The sequence below is a fragment of the Radiomyces spectabilis genome (genome assembly GCF_025331425.1).
Source record: "Radiomyces spectabilis strain NRRL 2753 chromosome Unknown BYT42scaffold_6, whole genome shotgun sequence".
Taxonomy (NCBI): Eukaryota; Fungi; Mucoromycota; class Mucoromycetes; order Mucorales; family Radiomycetaceae; genus Radiomyces; species Radiomyces spectabilis.
In genome coordinates this window covers 1,474,126-1,490,500 of record NW_026251931.1, presented here as the reverse complement: position 1 = coordinate 1,490,500, position 16,375 = coordinate 1,474,126, and the positions used below count along the sequence as shown (strand labels likewise).

Sequence of the window (16,375 nt, the reverse complement as noted above, 5' to 3'; positions counted from 1 at the left end):
TTATTGTAATCTTCGATTGAGATTTGGCCATGATAAACAATTTGCTTGGCAAAGCCGCCGACAAGTATTTCATTCACTATGACCCCCGCTGCCAATTTGCCAATTTCTTATGTTCCCGTTGCCATTTTCCTACTATTCCGCAGTCGCTTACTGTATACTGTACATATAAAATCATAGGAATATATCATTCTCATCTTATCTCAACGAAATTAAGATTAGTTTGATAGGCAAATTTCATCAAAATTACCTTTTTCGCAGGATAGCTGTTGATTAAGTAGATATCACAATGGGTTTATGCGATAATATTAGCCATCTCAGTACAAAGCGATGGACGGGTAGAAAGACAAAGATTATCATACATGAGTCGGTAAAAAAAATTCAAGTCAAGGAGATGAAGAATAATGGGTAAGCCAATAAATAACAATCCACGGTAAAGTGTGACTCCTGTAAATCAGATAAAGGTAGCAGTAGTGAAGAGAAAACGATGTATAAAACAGGAAACATAATTGAGTTAAATTATGATGTTTGAAGGCTATCCAGAATAGCAGGCACGACGGCTCTCTTGTTCTGCTTCATAAATCAGGAGCCAAAAGGTCAGCCAACACCATTGCGTTCCTGCCTCGGTAGCTATCCCCGACGATGCGGATGTTTGTGTGCCGTCCCTTGTAAAGTTGCAGGTCGGATTTACCCCAAAAAGGTGTTGGTTCATAAACAGCAGGACGATGACCAGGGAAGCTGGAAGCCGGTAAAAATCTCACTTGCTGTCCAATTTCACAGTACGGAGTGATATTTTTTGCTTCAGGTTTGTCCGCCATCCGCAGCGCCTCCTCGTATGCACTTTTATCCAGAAAGATCTGGGCTGTTGCGGCTGTTTCGTCCACCACAAATTGATGGGTGTTCGGGCCATACTCTGGTAGGGTTTGAATATCGAGACGCATTGAAGGTGTGACGAGGGCATTGAATGCGTTAGTGGCAATGACAAGTTTGCAAGTAGTGCGGGTTCCGTCAGCTTGATAGAACTTTTTAGCCCAAATGGCACGGTATGTTGTACGCTGTAAGGGCGGAATGGATGACAGCCGCCTGGGAAGATTCCTCGGTTCAGGATGAGATTCGATGTCAGGGTCGCGCCCATAGACCTCCACGGAGTTCACCAGCAAACCGGGATACTTAACCGGATCAATTAACACTGAACCACACAATGCTTTTGCAGCAACGTAATGATAGTGTGGACGAACGTGCCAGTCACAGATCAGCTGTTCTGAGAAAAATCCCTAAATTTTTCCTCGAACTGTTCTCGCCTTCTGTGGATAAAGACCCAGTCCCTTCAAAAGCGTCGGTACAACAATGATAATGTCTTCGTCTGACATCTTGACACTTCTGCGTAGGCGGTCCACAGATTTTAACTGTGAAAGCAGGTTTTCGTCTGTTCTAACGTAGAATCGGTTGGGGCGGTCCATATACGCATGCTTCCTCCATTTCAATGTATTGGCGTTGGTCGATAAAGTCTTTAACCACCCCATGCAACGGGAGATCGCTGATTTGCTTGACTGTGGCTGACCAAGGTGGCGTGTGGCATGGCTTTGCCGGTAACGATAGTGTAAAGGGAGGGCGTTGCAAAGATTCTTGGAGTTGTGGCAGTATATTCGGTGACATGAGAAAATTGGTTTCTGGGCCACGGGAATCTGTTAAAGCAACTGGAGCTGTGTCATATAGATCCGTTATGAGCAAAGGTCTTTTCTTCGAAAGTTGTTGCTCTTGTAAGGCAAATAAGATTGCCTCTTCATACGATCGCTTGTGCCGTCTTGTTTTATCGCGGTGGCTTCCACCTGGCAGTGTACCAGTCACCGAGCGTTTTACTCCTCGCTTATGTCAGAAGGCATACAATTTTCTGGCTAGTCTTCGTTCTTCCGACGCTTTTGGGTCATCTTTCGGAGATAGCTCCTCTGGTCGGCTGTGTCAACATTCCTGCAAGCACCTCGGTGCTTGCAGACGAACTTCTTCTGTAGGGGCTCGAAGCTTGAACGTTGAAAACAGTATTAAAGTGTTTGCTGTGCAAGTTGAGAGCAACTCGGATATCCTTCCTCCGCGCATGCACTCTGTCCTTCGGGATGCCATTCTCAGTGTCTTTAACAAGCCTCTTGAAAGCTTCCACGAGAACATTGCTGGCATTAACGGAAATCTCGTTGTGATAGGTGTTCACTTCTCGAATCATATGTTTGGAATAAACCTCGGGATAGCTCGATAAGAGAAAGATTCTGTTAACAAATCAGTAAGCAAGCTTGAATTCGAGTGTACGTCACCAAATTTACTGGTTCTCTTGCTTACTTGTAGAAGCTTTCCAGGACCTGTCAATGCCCGGGAAGTTCGTTCCATTCTTCTACAGGAACTCACCGGTACTTGACTAGGGTTGCGATAGCTTTTCTTATTACATGACGCTTGGCAATCGGCATGGCCAATGACAAGGGAATCCCAATCCCAGTTCGACTGGATGTGTGGGTCAAGTTGGATTGACTCCTATGAAGACGAGGGCGCAACCGTACCGGATCAAATCGGCGATGGTATAGCCGGTTTTACTCCAAAGTACTTTGCGATTTGCGCCGCTATCGACTGACCATGTTCAGCCGAGTTTTTTGACTGTTGTTGTTCATTGTTACGACGGGGTTCGGACCGGCCAAAAGCAATGAGTCTTGAAGGATCCGTTGGGTCTTTTGCTGAACCATGTTGAGGATGGCGTCATTAAGGAGGTAACCGTCAGAGATCATCTGGGCAACATTGTCAATGGGGACACGTTTGGTTCGCTTGAACTCGTCCAAACGGTTCATTTCTGGTTTTGATCGTTCACTATGGTACAAGTCAACCGCAGGTCTTCTGTGGTTGAGATATGGGTCTCGTTGGTACATAGACTGTATATTGGACGGTGTGGTCTGGCATTTCATGTTCATCGTTATGAGATTTCCAATAGATTCAGAGGATATTCGGTGAACTTTTGATTGGTCTTTTCCCGGTAGGCCATGTCTTGGTCCTTGTGCTTGTAGTAAGTCGGTGCTTGCTTGTGATGACAGATTATATGCGCTGTTGGGCAGCATGATATCGTAGAGGCGGCTGTTATTCTTGAAGAAAGCCTCCCAAGCATGAAGCATGCATTTGGGGAAATTAGAGGGCAAGTGCTGCCAAACATCTGGCATTCGTTGGTTATAAATTTTCGTTGCACGAATCATGGTCTACACTTACTTGTGCGCGCTCCATAAGCAGGCGTCATATTCCGTTAGGATTAAGGGTAAGGCCCGAGAGGTCAATGAGCGTGATGATAGTAAGACTCTCTGGATTTATGAAAGGTGTGTATTCTATGTCAAAGGAGAGATCGGATTGGTGATGTCCCTGTGTCGGATATGTGATTGATCATCTTGAATACAACAATGTGCAGAAAGTCATGGTAGACAATTGACCATTGAGGGCAAGAATATCCTAATATGAGTGAGCTTTGGAACATGGCATAGATGATTGTCAGAAACAAACCTTGAGTTGATGGTCTAAAAAACGCCTCAAGATGTGGCGAAGTCGTTCTCCCGTGATTTAGGTTGTTGCCACTGTGTTATACAAAGACAAGACTTTAGCGAAAATGGTCACAGAAACCCTTATCATAAGAGTCTACCCGTTCTTGGCCTTGCTACAAGAGCTGGCGACCAACGCATAGCACTTAACCCAGAATAATTGGGTGTTGATTGGCGGAAATTCAAAGGAAGAGCAACGATCGATCCAGCGCAGGACATGGAGCTGGGCTTAGTTGCTCGCATCGCGTCGGAGCAGAGAGTGGTTTTCAGCGAGTGACTACAGTAATTGCTGTAAGATCAAGATCAGTATATCTGTTTGCCACCGTAGTCTATTTCTTTTTTATATACCCGGCGTGATATGTATTTGGCTTTTTAATAAGGCTGACAGTTTTATCTTGCGTGTTTTCATGTGCTTGAGATCTCTTATCGACAAGGCGGCACGCTGGCGCTGTGGTCAAGTGGCTTCTGCTGTGCACATCTTTTTTTCTTGATCAAAACTGTCAACTGCTCGCAATTTTTGAAGAAAAAAGAGAAAGAGAAGCAAAAAACAAAGAAAAAGGACTTGTGACTAAAAAAGTTCAATAAACTATACGCGTCAGCCGACCTGTTGTGTCATTTTTCAAATTCCGAAATAGGGAAATCCCTCAGATTTTTATTCCTTTTGCATGGAACTATGCATGGTGTCTGTAAATAAGGCTCAAAAACAGAAGCAGTTTTTATCCTCTGCGAGAAATTAGTTGTACATGTTTGTAGGGTATCTTGCAACGGATATGCTGCTTGAGTCCAAATAATCGAAGGGTGGCTCCATGAAACGATCTGTGATTGATTTACTAATTATGACGATTAGTTATAATCTTTTTCGCGGATTATTCAATTTGATATTGATGTTGTCAACAGCGATGATCAATCTTAGACCATTTCATCGTCTGTCTCTCAATGCAGTATCAGGGTTTGTTGGTGGGCACACTGCTTATTGCTTTTTGAAAGACCGTCGATAATGGGGAAAGATCAAAAGATCGTCTTCTGACTTTTAAAAAGCGAACAAAATTGAATTGGTGTGACTTGTTTCTCGGGGAGCTGAGGGACGAGGCACTTTTATTCATCCGGGATCATCCTTTTTGGGAAACCCTTTCTTCAACTGTCATCTTCCAAATCCCATGTTACGCTGTGTCGCTGCTTCTGCAGTACGATCGCGTTATCGATCGTCGGCGCTTTCTCAGTTTAAACATATGCCAAGACTGGCAGCGCTGACGACGCCATGTTCGCGAAGTCCATCTCTGGTTGCAAATGCCGATGCACTGTCCAGGTTGGCAGGACTGCGCATGACGAGTCGTTTCTCGACTTCCAGTATCCGTCGTGAAATGGAAAAAAAGGCGGTTGAAAATGCAGCAAAACAAGAAGCCAGCAAGCTTAATTCCACTGACATGAGAGATATGAAGCGCCTTTTCGCTCTTGCTAAACCGGAAGCCAAGAGTATCACGGGTAAGTGACCCAGTTAGTCACCGGAAAAGAGATACGTGGATCCTGACACGTTGGACCTTTTTTTTTGCAGCGGCTATTGGACTTTTATTGATCTCTTCGGCCATTACAATGGTAAGCGCAAGGTTACATGATGGGAATAGAACCCAAGCGTAAGGCGGAAGGGAAAATGTACTCATCTGCGGACACCATCTAGTCGGTACCATTTTCGATGGGCAAAATCATCGATATCGTGACCAATCCTGAAATGGAGAAATATATGGGGCTGACCATGCCTCAATTTGCGGCTCTGCTGACCGGTGTATTTGTCGTGGGTGCCGCAGCCAATAGCGGTCGTGTTCTGCTCTTTCGATTAGCCGGTGAACGCATCATTCAACGTCTCCGTAACGATCTGTACAGAACCGTCTTGAAACAAGATATGGCCTTTTTCGATCAGAATCGGACCGGTGAGCTCATTTCGCGATTGTCCGTCGATACCGCCATTGTGGGCAAAAGTGTGACAAACAATGTTAGCGATGGATTAAGGTAGAGTGCGATGAACGAAGAAGGATGGGTCGGTAGCTGATCTTTCTTTCTATACTAGAGCACTAGCCACAGCAGGTGTTGGTTCCTCCATGATGCTTTTCATCAGGTATGGAACGGTTACGTTCCCAATCGATATTGCACACTTTTTAGGAGAGCGCTGACCAATTGTCAATGAATAGTCCAAAGCTCACAGGGATCATGATGGTGGTTGTACCACCTGTGGCGCTTTTTGCCATTGTGTACGGTCGTTATGTAAAGACGCTTTCAAAAAAGACACAGACCGCTTTAAGCGAGATCACCAAAGTCGCCGAAGAGCGGATCAGCAGTATTCGCACTGTCCAAGCATTTGCCAAGGAGAAAGTGGAAGGCAAGCGATATCACATGCGTGTCATGGATGTGTATGATCTGGCCAGGAAGGAAGCACTGGCCAGTGGCGCTTTCTACGGTGGAGCAGGGCTCTCTGGTAACCTGGCGGTCTTGGCCGTTTTGTGGTACGGCGGGCACATGGTGATGAATCATGCCATCACCATTGGCGAGTTGACCTCGTTCATGCTCTATACCGCATATGTGGGCACATCGTTGGGTGGTACGTGTACAAACAGACTGGATGAGACCATTCGTGTCTTACTTTGTGATGGCTCGATTTCTAGGCATGACGTCTTTCTATTCCGAGATTATGAAAGGTGTGGGTGCTTCAGAACGGTTATTTAATCTGTTGGCTCGAGAAAGCCCTATACCTCTGGACGGTAAGTTGAACCGTCATGACAACTGCACAATGAATGTATAGACTTACGAAATGGCATAAAAAAAAAGTTGGCAAGAAATTGGATAACTTGCAGGGCAAGATCCGATTTGATAATGTCAGTTTTACCTATCCCACCCGACCGCAGTCGTCCATTCTCAAGAATTTCTCGTTGACCGTTAACCCCGGAACAGGTAAACTGGAAAGACCAAAGGAAAAGGAGGCGATGGAGACATGATCATGATGCTAAACCACATGAATTAGTGATTGCTATTGTGGGTTCGTCTGGATCGGGCAAATCGACGATTGGATCATTGTTGTTGCGTTATTATGATCCGAATGCCGGTAGTGTGTATGTGGATGATACGAACCTGAAAGATATCAATTTGAATTGGTGGCGTGAGAATGTGGGTGTGGTCTCCCAAGAACCTATGCTGTTCGCTGGAACGATCGCGGAGAATATCGCCTACGGACGGGAAAATGCCACCATGGAAGAGATTATGGAAGCCGCGACCAAGGCTCACTGCACCAACTTTATTCAATCCTTCCGCGATGGGTATCATACCATGGTGGGTGAGCGTGGTATCAGTCTGAGCGGTGGCCAGAAACAGCGGTAAGCTTTGTATACCATCAGTTGTGATTTTGTATGTCGACCATTGTGCTTATAATCGGACTATTACAGCATTGCTATCGCTAGAGCGTTGCTCAAAAATCCGTCCATCCTTGTGCTTGATGAAGCAACGAGTGCCTTAGGTATGCCCTTGTTGTATGAAAAATGCTTTAAAAGGGCTCGATGAACTCACAACGCTGTTGATGTCGATAGATTCGGAATCGGAACTCTTGGTCCAGGATGCTTTGAATACTTTGATGCAAGGACGAACAGTTTTCACGATTGCGCATCGCTTGTCTACCATTCGCTCGGCTGATCTGGTGGCCTGCTTGAGTGATGGTCGTGTGGCCGAATTAGGCACTTACAATGACCTTTTGAATATTCAAGACGGTGTATTCCGACGCCTAGTGGAATTGCAATCGCTGGGCGGATCGGCACGGTTGAACGAGACCGAGACGGATCTCAATGAACAATAACTCTTCTGTTACCCCTGTTATTTTTTTTTATTCATAGACATACTCTTTACAACCACTCACCACTCTTGAACATCTGCCATATAATAAACCACTCCTCATCATTAGATCCCTAGAAAGAATCCAAACACAATGAAGTAAATTCGGATCAAGCGGCAAAAAATCACTTGGAGAAAGGTCAAAGGGTATGAAAAAAAAAAAAGAGAAAATTTGCCAATTAAAAAACAAAAGAGTAGAGTTCTATGTACAAGCAGGATGAATAATGGGTGAAGAGATGATAAGTTTAAGGACCTGTGAGGGAACGGTAATAAACTGATTCCAAATCATAAATGGTCGACGCAAGCTCATTTCGCATACCAATGAGGGTATCTTTTATCTCATCTTTTTGACGCGTTAATTCTTCCGATCGCTTTTCCATTAACCGTGATAAAGTGTTTGTGTCGTTGAGCAGTAAATGTTGCTTCAATTCCGTGATGAGACTCAGCAGTGATTCGGACGAACGTACCTATAACGTCCGGGATGAGTTGACCATCGATATATGTCAAGTCCAATCGCGCCCACTTACTATTTGAGCTGCTTGGCTTTCAATTTGATATCCTTCTTGAGCCACTTTGAACTTGTCCTTGTCTTTGTTCTATCATCAAAGATTCAACAAATGGCTGGTTAACATCGTGGAAGTAAAAAATTCTTGCCACCGTAAAGACATGGGATTACCTCGCCCACTTTGACAATATCGGCAAAGCAATCAACTAATTTCGCTACATCGTCGTCAATTCGTTTGTTGTACTGGTCTTCTATTTGAAGTAGCATGGGTCGTGCAGCGGTGGCCGTCGGATTAGCGAAAGGATTGGCCATTAGTCTTTTTACTTTGTACACGCAGTAAGGAACCGAGTCTGCCACAGGAACCCTATTTCATTCAACCGACGATGAAACTCCGGGACAAGTCACAAAAGCGGTTCAAAGAAACGATAGCACAACAGACACAAAAGATAATCCTCACTTGATGTTTTGATAAAGAACATTATAGATGCCAGCAAATATAATAAATCTTTGTTATTTGTTCTATCCAAGAAAATGATCTTTGTTTTTTTTGGTTTCTTTTTAAAAAGAGGAGGGAAAATGATTGGGATATTACGCTTTTTGAACAAGGTTAAGAGTAATTTACAACTTGGAGATAACAGCCTTGGTGAAGTCCTTGGTGCTGCTGTTGCCGCCCATGTCAGCGGTTCTGGCGGCACCGGTCTGGATGGTTTCATAGACAGCGTTGGAGATACGGTTAGCATGTTCGTCCAAGTTCAAGTGTCTCAACATCATGACGGAAGAAAGCAACAAGGCGGTGGGGTTAGCGACGTTCTGGCCACCAATATCGGTACCAACGTGACGGCAACCAGGTTCGAACATGGCGTATTCACGACCAATGTTGCAACCGGGGATAACACCAGGACCACCGATCAAACCAGCACCCTAATATTTTGCACAGCATAAAACCATCAGTCCGAGAATTTTTTGTATGAAATAAAAATAAAAAGAGCTTTGGCCCACTTACAATGTTGGAGACAATGTTACCGTACAAGTTGGGCATGACCATAACATCGAACTGAGAGGGACGAGAGACCAACTGCATAGCAGTGTTATCGACGATCATGTCGTTGAACTGGATACCGTGGTGTTCATATTCCTTGGCAACGTCACGGCAAGTGCGCAAAAAGAGACCGTCGGCCAATTTCCTATAACCGTATATATTAATACTTGGTCCTCCCCGCCTGCCAAAATTAGATAAAAACTCACATGATATTGGCCTTGTGGACAGCAGTCACCTTCTTACGGTTGTTCTTGATGGCGAAATCAAAAGCGAAACGAGCAATGCGTTCGGTCTTGGCACGGGTGATGATCTTCAAGGATTCGACCACGCCGGGAACGGACTGATGTTCCAAGCCAGAGTATTCACCTTCGGTGTTTTCACGGATGATGGCAATATCGACGTTGTCCATGCGGGCGGGAACACCGGGAAGGTTCTTGCAAAGGGAGAGAGAAGCATAGATATCGAGATCCTTACGCATGGTCACGTTGAAGGACTTGTGGCCCAAGCGAGAGGTAGGAGTGAACATGGTACCCTTGATACCGACCTTGTTGCGGCGAAGGGAAGCAAGCGATTCCTGGAACAAGGCTTCGTCCTCCGAGGTCAAGCCAGACACATCGTACTGTTCAAACTCGACGGGAACATTGGCAGCCTTGAACACATCCTTCAAGGAACCGGCGATTTCCTGACCAACACCATCACCGGGAATCAAGGTCACAGTGTACTTGCCACCGTACTTCTTGGGGTGAATCTGGTTAGCGACAAATAAAAGAATAACGTTAACCCATACGCCCACCGTCAACACGTCGATTGTTCCGGCGAATAAGCACTTACGTTCTTCTGCTCAGCAGGTGCAGGGGTAGGAATCTGAGAAGCGAACGAGCGGGTGGAGATCTGGTGGATGTTAATCGAGATACAAAGCATGGAAACGGTAAGTATCTCGAGAAAGCAAGTAACAACAAGTCAAGCGTAGTGGCTATTACCTGCTGGATGCTGCGCAAAGCAGTGGGTCTGGCAATAACCTTGAAGAGCATGGTGGAGGTTGAAGGAGAAAGAAAGTATAAACAACTGAGCGGAAGACGCGGGAATTACCCTGAAAAAAAAAATTGTTTTCGAGTTACCCTGTACCTCCAGGGATGACGCTGATTGGCTCAACTTGCTTCTCCACGTCAGCAGATAGATATGGAGCCGGGGCTTAAACCTTTTGCCGCCGGTTCTTGTTGGTATATCTGCTTTTCTCCGGGACCCACCTGGCCGGCAAAAAAACATAATCTTTTGAACACAAGGAACTGTGCTTAATACCCACACTCTATTTTTTTTTTTTTTTTTCAATTACCTTACACATCTCTTTTAATTTGAGGATCCGCATGGTGCGAAAGAAAATGATCTCAAAAATGGAGGGGAAACGAGACGCTGAAACATACTCTGTTTTTCATTTCCAGTCCGTCTCATTGTTTTTCCCCTATTCATAAAAATGGATGAAAAAATCGACTGACTGGATTTGGTGATATACTTTGACAAGAAGTATAATGAACCTTAAAAGTAGGTATGACACCTAATATAGTGTTCATATTATGCGTAGTTCATAGGGGAATTCAAGGTAATAACTTTCATGGCGCACAAAAAGATGGTGCCTATTTTTGGCCGATAATTTTACATTTTAGCCCGGATTTTTTGAATACCGGGCCGGACTGCCTGGCAAGAGCAGAGAACATTTTTGTGATCGGTCATGGCAACGTGATTAAACCACTTTCTGTTTTTTGCTTTGATACCGTCGTATAGAATATGGGTTTGTCCTTGCTACTTTACATTCTATGGAAGATGAATGATATGATAAAGGCCGCCACTATGGAACTCGACTTCAATGCCGAGAAGTTTTTCTCTTGGATTCTATCAACAAAGGTCATTTCATGCTAGATGAAGCACCACCAAAAACGTTGTGGCATGATCAAACGATATGAGAGGCAAAGGAACTTTTCGTCATTGTAAAATTAAGTATTAGTAAATTGACTGGGGTGGTTGTTGGAAAAAGTCATTCAAAAGCTTCATATCTGAATTTGCAACACGTAAAGAAGCTGGAGGATCTTCATTGGATTTAATAAATTGGAAGAATGAGCCCAAGATAAATCCCCACATAGTTCCTCATATCATGGTTTCCTATTCTCCTATCATTCAATCTTTTCGATTTCTTATATCAGGATCTGCTAACGTGTTCCATCCAATTGGGCGAATTTTGTAACAGGAAGCTTTTACTTGATGAAAATAAATTTCAACAAGGAAAATTTTATAGACGAAAGATGAGAACTAGTCAGAAAAGTGCATGATCATTACAATGTCAACAAAGAGACTAAGGCGAAGCGAGGGGTTAAAGAACCCAATGACGTGTTCCGCCTTCGGCGACAGAGATCGCGAATGCAAATAGAATTAAAAAAAAAACATGCAAAACTATCTACGGTACCGTATCTCTTTTATTGGATGCCAGCACTGGGCAAATTGGACAAATCGTTGAATATCACCTCAAGCACCGGCTGAAGTCACCTTATACAAAAATCGTTGGCTAGATACACAGGGCCCGAAAATAGCAATTTCCTTTTCGATCCAGTTTCTGTTGGAAAACACGCAAAATAATGGAAACACTGAACTCTGTTTGGGTGACCACGTGTGGTTCCTTTACTGTTTTTATTTTTCTACTTTTTGTGTCTTTTTTTCTGTGAAGGGAGTATCTTTGATATCGTCTGCCGAAAAAAGAAAGCATTATTTTTTATTGTGCGGATCATCTTTCCTGTTTGGAGTGAATACAGCAACTTGTGGTCATTTTGAAGGGGTGATTGTTTGCATTATGGGCAAGTCAGAAATTTTTTAGATCTGATGGTATCTTTTTTTATTTTATTTTCATCAAGGAGAAGCATTGACGTGAGTAGATCGTTCCATCAATTGACAAAGCTTACGATTTTCTGCAAGAGTAGTTGTTAGTCAACGCGAACTTGTTGGATACTCTGCGTATTGAGCAACTGAACAGAAAGAAAAATAAACCAACCATTCACGATCAAGCGTGGATGCGAATTAATATCAAAGAGCATAAAAAGTTGCTTGGGATGCAATAGATACTACTGATATGTGCAGCTGTGACGCCATTTCTACAGCAAATTTCAGACGTCGTGAGCGTGCAATTCCCGACGGGGTTCTTTTTTAGAACGATCGACCATGGATCGGATCTTAAGTTGGTATTACATATCAATAACAGAAAATCAGCACAGCGAAAGGTGGACGTGTTACGATGAGAAGATTTATCTAATGACGATGTAACCACCATCGAATGCAGGCACCCTGTTCGTTCGACGGTTGCCTTTTTGTTTGTCTGGAACGAACTATGGTTTGAGACATTCAGAGAATGGAGCGCTAATAAAATGGTGCAAATTACTATTCTCGGCAACTCGCCTTGAGTGACCCACCAAAATGCGCTTGTTATCGTGTTACCTTGTCATATAGACCCATCCGATAGATGTAACCGCTTTTGTCTCCCTTTTCCTTTCCCTCGCATCTTCATCTCGATACTTTTCAAAACGTACCCGCCCTTAATTTGCACGTTTGGATTCCGCCGATCTTCCATCCTTCACATATAAACCTGTCATTGCTTAATTCACATCATGTCTACCTTGACCAATATTAATCGATATCCCAATGGTAGGTTTGCCAGCCAATGATCGCGCCATTCTTTGTTCATCGTTTTTATTATTGTTACTAATAAATAACCAAAACCGGCTGGACGTCTGTTTCTGGTGCAAAAAGAATGGATGAGAAAATTACATATTCCTAGTCGAGTAGATCGTAAGTGAAAACCAAGTTTTATTTTTGGTTACCCCACGGTGTTGTTATTGGATGCACAACTGAAACATGAATGGGCTTTTGGGGCTGAATCGTTAGTTAATTTGCAGCGACCTGCAGCTGAAGGTTCGTTAAAGATCGAAATTGAGGATATCCCTCCTGAGCATCTGCCAAGCGTCTCCTTGCGGGAAAATGAGACTGCTTCAGTTACTAAACCGTCTGCTCACACTTTACCCAGGTTCGTATTCAACCTCTAAACCAGATCTTAACAGGGTCTTCTCGCTCATTGTACCTTGATTATTTTACATATCTTGTCTCTCGAATACTAGTCGCGCTTCCCCACCAATCAATCCCAACCGTCCTATCACCTCCTCTACGACAGATCCATATTTATCCTCATTATTGTCTTCATCACCTAAATCTGCCATTGATCAAAAGACGGCCGCACCATCATGTGATAACTCGCCCAATTGCCGCTGTTTTAAGTGTCAACGGCAACGTCGATGGGCAGACATTCATAAGAAAACCATCCCTGTCGCGCCTGCCAATGCACCACTAACGCGATCCAGCTCGGTTCAGCTTCTTCAGTCCAACCGTAACGTTCATCCAACCGCGTCTTCTACGAGTCATTCCTCCTCACCCACGCATCCATCCTCACCTCTCACCACGCTGCGAAAATCATCTTCCATATGCCTCCGCAAAACGCCGAGCTTGCAATCTTACAACCGACATCTTCCTCGACCGGTGTATTCCGAAGCGGACAGCATCTACCCTGTCGATCTAAAAACGATGCCGTCACCTACAGAGGTAAAAAAGCCGCCTTCCACCACCAGCAATGAAGAGAAGAAGCAGGGTGACGATGCATACCAGATTTCATGGAAGGATGACAGTGGCAATGATCTCTTATCATCCTTGCGCACCTTTCAATACATTTTTGACGAAAAGACGGACGATAACCCAGAAGGATTATCTGATCTACTGGAGGAACGTGCCAAAGAACTGCGTATTAAATCGTCGAAAAAACATGAACAAGAGGAACCAAAATTACCGCCACCACGAGAAGATTGCTTAACACTAAGTTATCGCAGTGGACCGCCTCATCAGCATCTGACCCTGTATCATACTATGAAAATGAAGAAATCTCCGGAACGTACCGCAGCTTATGGTAAAATTGGTGAAAATGGATCCATCATGACAGGGTACTTATTAGGCTTTTTTTTTTGCAATTTAGTCAAGGCATTCAATCATTGTGTAAAGGCAAACAGCGGCATGTCAGGTTGGATACAACGACAACGAGCACAAGAACCTCCAAAGATGATGTCGGGTAAGTTTACTGAACAGATCACTGGAGGAGCCCTTTCGATCTGATCATCATCGTTCTTATGATAATAGCAGGTTATGTGCCATTGTATCCGAAGAAGCACACCCAGAAACGGTCTTTATTCCATCCAATGGCGAAAAAAAACAAATTAGCAGAAGACCTATGGTTCAGAACAACATCATCTTCCATTGCAGATTCTGCCCAACGAACGGCACAACAGGAACCCCCCACCTCCATCCCGATGGATGTCCTATCCGCAGCCCATGCTCTTCTTCCCAACAATTCTGTACCCGTTCACCAGATCATGAATCGCACCGATAAGGCTCAATCTTACAGTCATATCGATACGCCCCGTCCACCTCAACAGAGTCGAAACGATCCTCAGGTGAGCTCCAAGTTGGAGTGATCCATCGGTTTTCCAATCCTTGACATGTTCAAGATTCTGACTTCTTCTTTTTTCTTCCAGACCTGCTCCGTAGCTCAGGATGCCAGTAGCATATCGTCAGGAAGCATAGATGAATCCTCTGCGACAAAGTCCCTGAAAGCAAGTCGGTTCTTTTCTTCTCTCAGCCGTCGATCGTTATGGGCTCACAGCGAAAGTAGCACATCTATTCATTCGCTTGAAAAGGTAAAACAGCCTAATCTGCATCAACGGAAGCGTCTGGGGCTTACCATAGCAAACGTAGGGTCACACGCCGGTAAATCGACAGACACCTGAAGGGCCCGTAAGTTTGGAAGATATTACGGCACGGCTTAATGAGGAAAACAATCGAAAAGCCCTGGATAATCTGCGTGAGATTTTGCCTCATGTCGCTCCCAGTGTCTTGGAAGAGTACTTGCATAAAGCGCAGGGCGATTATCGAACGGCATTACAGTTGTGCAAAGAAGCCGTCGCGGCGGGTACTTTAAAATAAAATAAAAAAGTAAACGAAAAATACATGTCTATTTAGTTGTATTCTTTTTTATAAATGCTACTGCACATCATTATCACTTTACTTTTGTTACTTTTTTTTGCAATTGCTCTATAAAATTACTATCCATACATGAACAACACAATAAGGGAAAAAAATAAACATCAAAAAAAGCAAACTATAACGCCAAAAAGAAAGGAAAAAAAATTACAAGGGAAGCCGGAGATAGTGTTGTTTATCGTCGAATGAGAGTGAGGAATTCTTCTCTTGTTTTTGGGTTGCTTCGGAAGACACCCATCATACAACTGGTGATGGTTCCACTACCCGGTTTCTGCACCCCTCTACAATAAGCGACCAAAAAAGGGAAAATCAACATCAGTGGGCGGACACTCAATTTAGAATATGAAGAAAAGGAAAAAAAATTGCTCTCTCTTTTTTCTCCAATCCATGGTTCCGTTGATCTTACCGCATGCACATGCATAAATGTGAAGCTTCCATGACGACCGCCACACCCTGAGGTTGCAAAATTTCCATCAATGCTGTAGCGATTTGTTTCGTCATGCGTTCCTGTACTTGCAACCGTCGGGCAAATTGCTCTGCAATACGAGCAAGTTTACTTAATCCGACCACACGGCGATTGGGAATATACCCAATACTGATTTTGCCCGTAAAAGGAACCATATGATGTTCACATAATGAGAACACATCCACATCCTTGACGATCACCATTTCGTCATGATCTTCCTCGAACACCGCTTCATTGATCACATCTGCAAAACAGGTCCACAAAAAAAAAAAAAAAAAAAACCATGCGCTTATCAGACATCCATCGATATGGATCACACTACGCACCGATTGTGTCATACATACCCTGAATATTCTGCTCATATCCTTTGGTGAAAAATAGTAATGCCTTGGCATACCGCTCCGGTGTCTTTATTAATCCTTCTCGATCTGGGTCTTCACCGATAGCCGACAAAATCGTTCGAACGGCATCAGCGATCTTGGTCGTTCGGTCCACCTTGTCTTGCTCTGTTTCATCTCGTCTCTTCTTGGCTCCGATACCTTTGTTTCCACATGATCATTCCATGTTACTCTCACCATGCTCAGGTCTGACAAATGTGACGTAACTCTGTGTTCTCTAAGAACGACACTTACTCGGCCAGCTCATGCCGTCCATATTCACAGGGGTATCATGTCGGACGAGCACTTTGGGTCGTGTGGTAGTTAATGCTTGCACCGGTGAGGACGAGTCCGCATTGAACGGTGAGGATGAATCCCTTTCGGACGACATATGAAATGAGTAATATAAAATAAAATAAAAAGTAGAGAAAAAGTAAAAGAAAAAAAAAAAAGAAA

At 44.0% G+C, this 16,375-nt stretch overlaps 7 protein-coding genes across 7 annotated transcripts; 3 read left to right on the top strand and 4 right to left on the bottom strand.

Annotated features, from left to right (window-relative positions):
* Window positions 1-1,306: 1,306 nt before the first annotated feature.
* On the top strand, window positions 1,307-2,422 carry BYT42DRAFT_333238 (uncharacterized protein). Its single transcript, XM_051563083.1, has one exon. It carries the CDS (start codon window positions 1,481-1,483, stop codon window positions 2,243-2,245), a length of 765 nt encoding a protein of 254 aa, XP_051423958.1. The 5' UTR covers window positions 1,307-1,480; the 3' UTR covers window positions 2,246-2,422.
* A 35-nt stretch (window positions 2,423-2,457) lies between these two features.
* On the bottom strand, window positions 2,458-3,590 carry BYT42DRAFT_333243 (uncharacterized protein). Its single transcript, XM_051563084.1, has 3 exons — window positions 3,517-3,590; window positions 3,232-3,465; window positions 2,458-3,178 (listed from the first exon to the last, which is right to left on the bottom strand). The coding sequence occupies exons 2-3, from the start codon at window positions 3,257-3,259 to the stop codon at window positions 2,601-2,603; spliced, it is 606 nt and encodes a 201-aa protein (XP_051423957.1). The 5' UTR covers window positions 3,260-3,465; window positions 3,517-3,590; the 3' UTR covers window positions 2,458-2,600.
* Window positions 3,591-5,448: 1,858 nt separating this feature from the next.
* On the top strand, window positions 5,449-7,383 carry BYT42DRAFT_495809 (P-loop containing nucleoside triphosphate hydrolase protein; the record flags this gene model as incomplete). The annotated part of the gene is made up of 8 exons (XM_051564381.1): window positions 5,449-5,555; window positions 5,614-5,661; window positions 5,735-6,141; window positions 6,206-6,301; window positions 6,369-6,491; window positions 6,562-6,910; window positions 6,980-7,050; window positions 7,121-7,383. 8 exons carry the CDS (start codon window positions 5,449-5,451, stop codon window positions 7,381-7,383), a joined length of 1,464 nt encoding a protein of 487 aa, XP_051423956.1.
* A 280-nt stretch (window positions 7,384-7,663) lies between these two features.
* BYT42DRAFT_593628 (uncharacterized protein) lies at window positions 7,664-8,235 on the bottom strand (the record flags this gene model as incomplete). Its single annotated transcript, XM_051570715.1, has 2 exons — window positions 7,664-7,885; window positions 8,095-8,235. The coding sequence occupies 2 exons, from the start codon at window positions 8,233-8,235 to the stop codon at window positions 7,664-7,666; spliced, it is 363 nt and encodes a 120-aa protein (XP_051423955.1).
* A 306-nt stretch (window positions 8,236-8,541) lies between these two features.
* Window positions 8,542-9,883, bottom strand: BYT42DRAFT_495960 (isocitrate dehydrogenase, NAD-dependent; the record flags this gene model as incomplete). The annotated part of the gene is made up of 4 exons (XM_051564390.1): window positions 8,542-8,844; window positions 8,927-9,107; window positions 9,169-9,710; window positions 9,794-9,883. The coding sequence occupies 4 exons, from the start codon at window positions 9,881-9,883 to the stop codon at window positions 8,542-8,544; spliced, it is 1,116 nt and encodes a 371-aa protein (XP_051423954.1).
* Window positions 9,884-12,404: 2,521 nt separating this feature from the next.
* On the top strand, window positions 12,405-15,103 carry BYT42DRAFT_569373 (uncharacterized protein). The gene is made up of 6 exons (XM_051568286.1): window positions 12,405-12,787; window positions 12,884-13,022; window positions 13,114-13,949; window positions 14,016-14,108; window positions 14,177-14,490; window positions 14,572-15,103. The coding sequence occupies exons 1-6, from the start codon at window positions 12,754-12,756 to the stop codon at window positions 14,821-14,823; spliced, it is 1,668 nt and encodes a 555-aa protein (XP_051423953.1). The 5' UTR covers window positions 12,405-12,753; the 3' UTR covers window positions 14,824-15,103.
* Window positions 15,104-16,363, bottom strand: BYT42DRAFT_569366 (uncharacterized protein). Its single transcript, XM_051568285.1, has 4 exons — window positions 16,175-16,363; window positions 15,887-16,081; window positions 15,483-15,786; window positions 15,104-15,357 (listed from the first exon to the last, which is right to left on the bottom strand). Exons 1-4 carry the CDS (start codon window positions 16,308-16,310, stop codon window positions 15,252-15,254), a joined length of 741 nt encoding a protein of 246 aa, XP_051423952.1. The 5' UTR covers window positions 16,311-16,363; the 3' UTR covers window positions 15,104-15,251.
* Between the last annotated feature and the right edge of the window lie 12 nt (window positions 16,364-16,375).

Bases quoted from the DNA above. Each gene is read 5' to 3' on its own strand.
- BYT42DRAFT_333238 (XM_051563083.1), top strand. From the start codon at position 1,481: ATGTATTGGCGTTGGTCGATAAAGTCTTTAACCACCCCATGCAACGGG.
- BYT42DRAFT_569373 (XM_051568286.1), top strand. From the start codon at position 12,754: ATGAGAAAATTACATATTCCTAGTCGAGTAGATC. The intron at 12,788-12,883 runs GTAAGTGAAAAC...CTGAATCGTTAG, and splicing joins TATTCCTAGTCGAGTAGATC to TTAATTTGCAGCGACCTGCA. The intron at 14,109-14,176 runs GTAAGTTTACTG...TTATGATAATAG, and splicing joins ACCTCCAAAGATGATGTCGG to CAGGTTATGTGCCATTGTAT.
- BYT42DRAFT_333243 (XM_051563084.1), bottom strand. From the start codon at position 3,259: ATGACGCCTGCTTATGGAGCGCGCACAA. The intron at 3,179-3,231 runs GTAAGTGTAGAC...AACGAATGCCAG, and splicing joins TGCTTATGGAGCGCGCACAA to ATGTTTGGCAGCACTTGCCC.
- BYT42DRAFT_569366 (XM_051568285.1), bottom strand. From the start codon at position 16,310: ATGTCGTCCGAAAGGGATTCATCCTCACCGTTCAATGCGGACTCGTCC. The intron at 16,082-16,174 runs GTAAGTGTCGTT...GTGGAAACAAAG, and splicing joins GGACGGCATGAGCTGGCCGA to GTATCGGAGCCAAGAAGAGA. The intron at 15,787-15,886 runs GTATGTATGACA...CCTGTTTTGCAG, and splicing joins ATATGAGCAGAATATTCAGG to ATGTGATCAATGAAGCGGTG.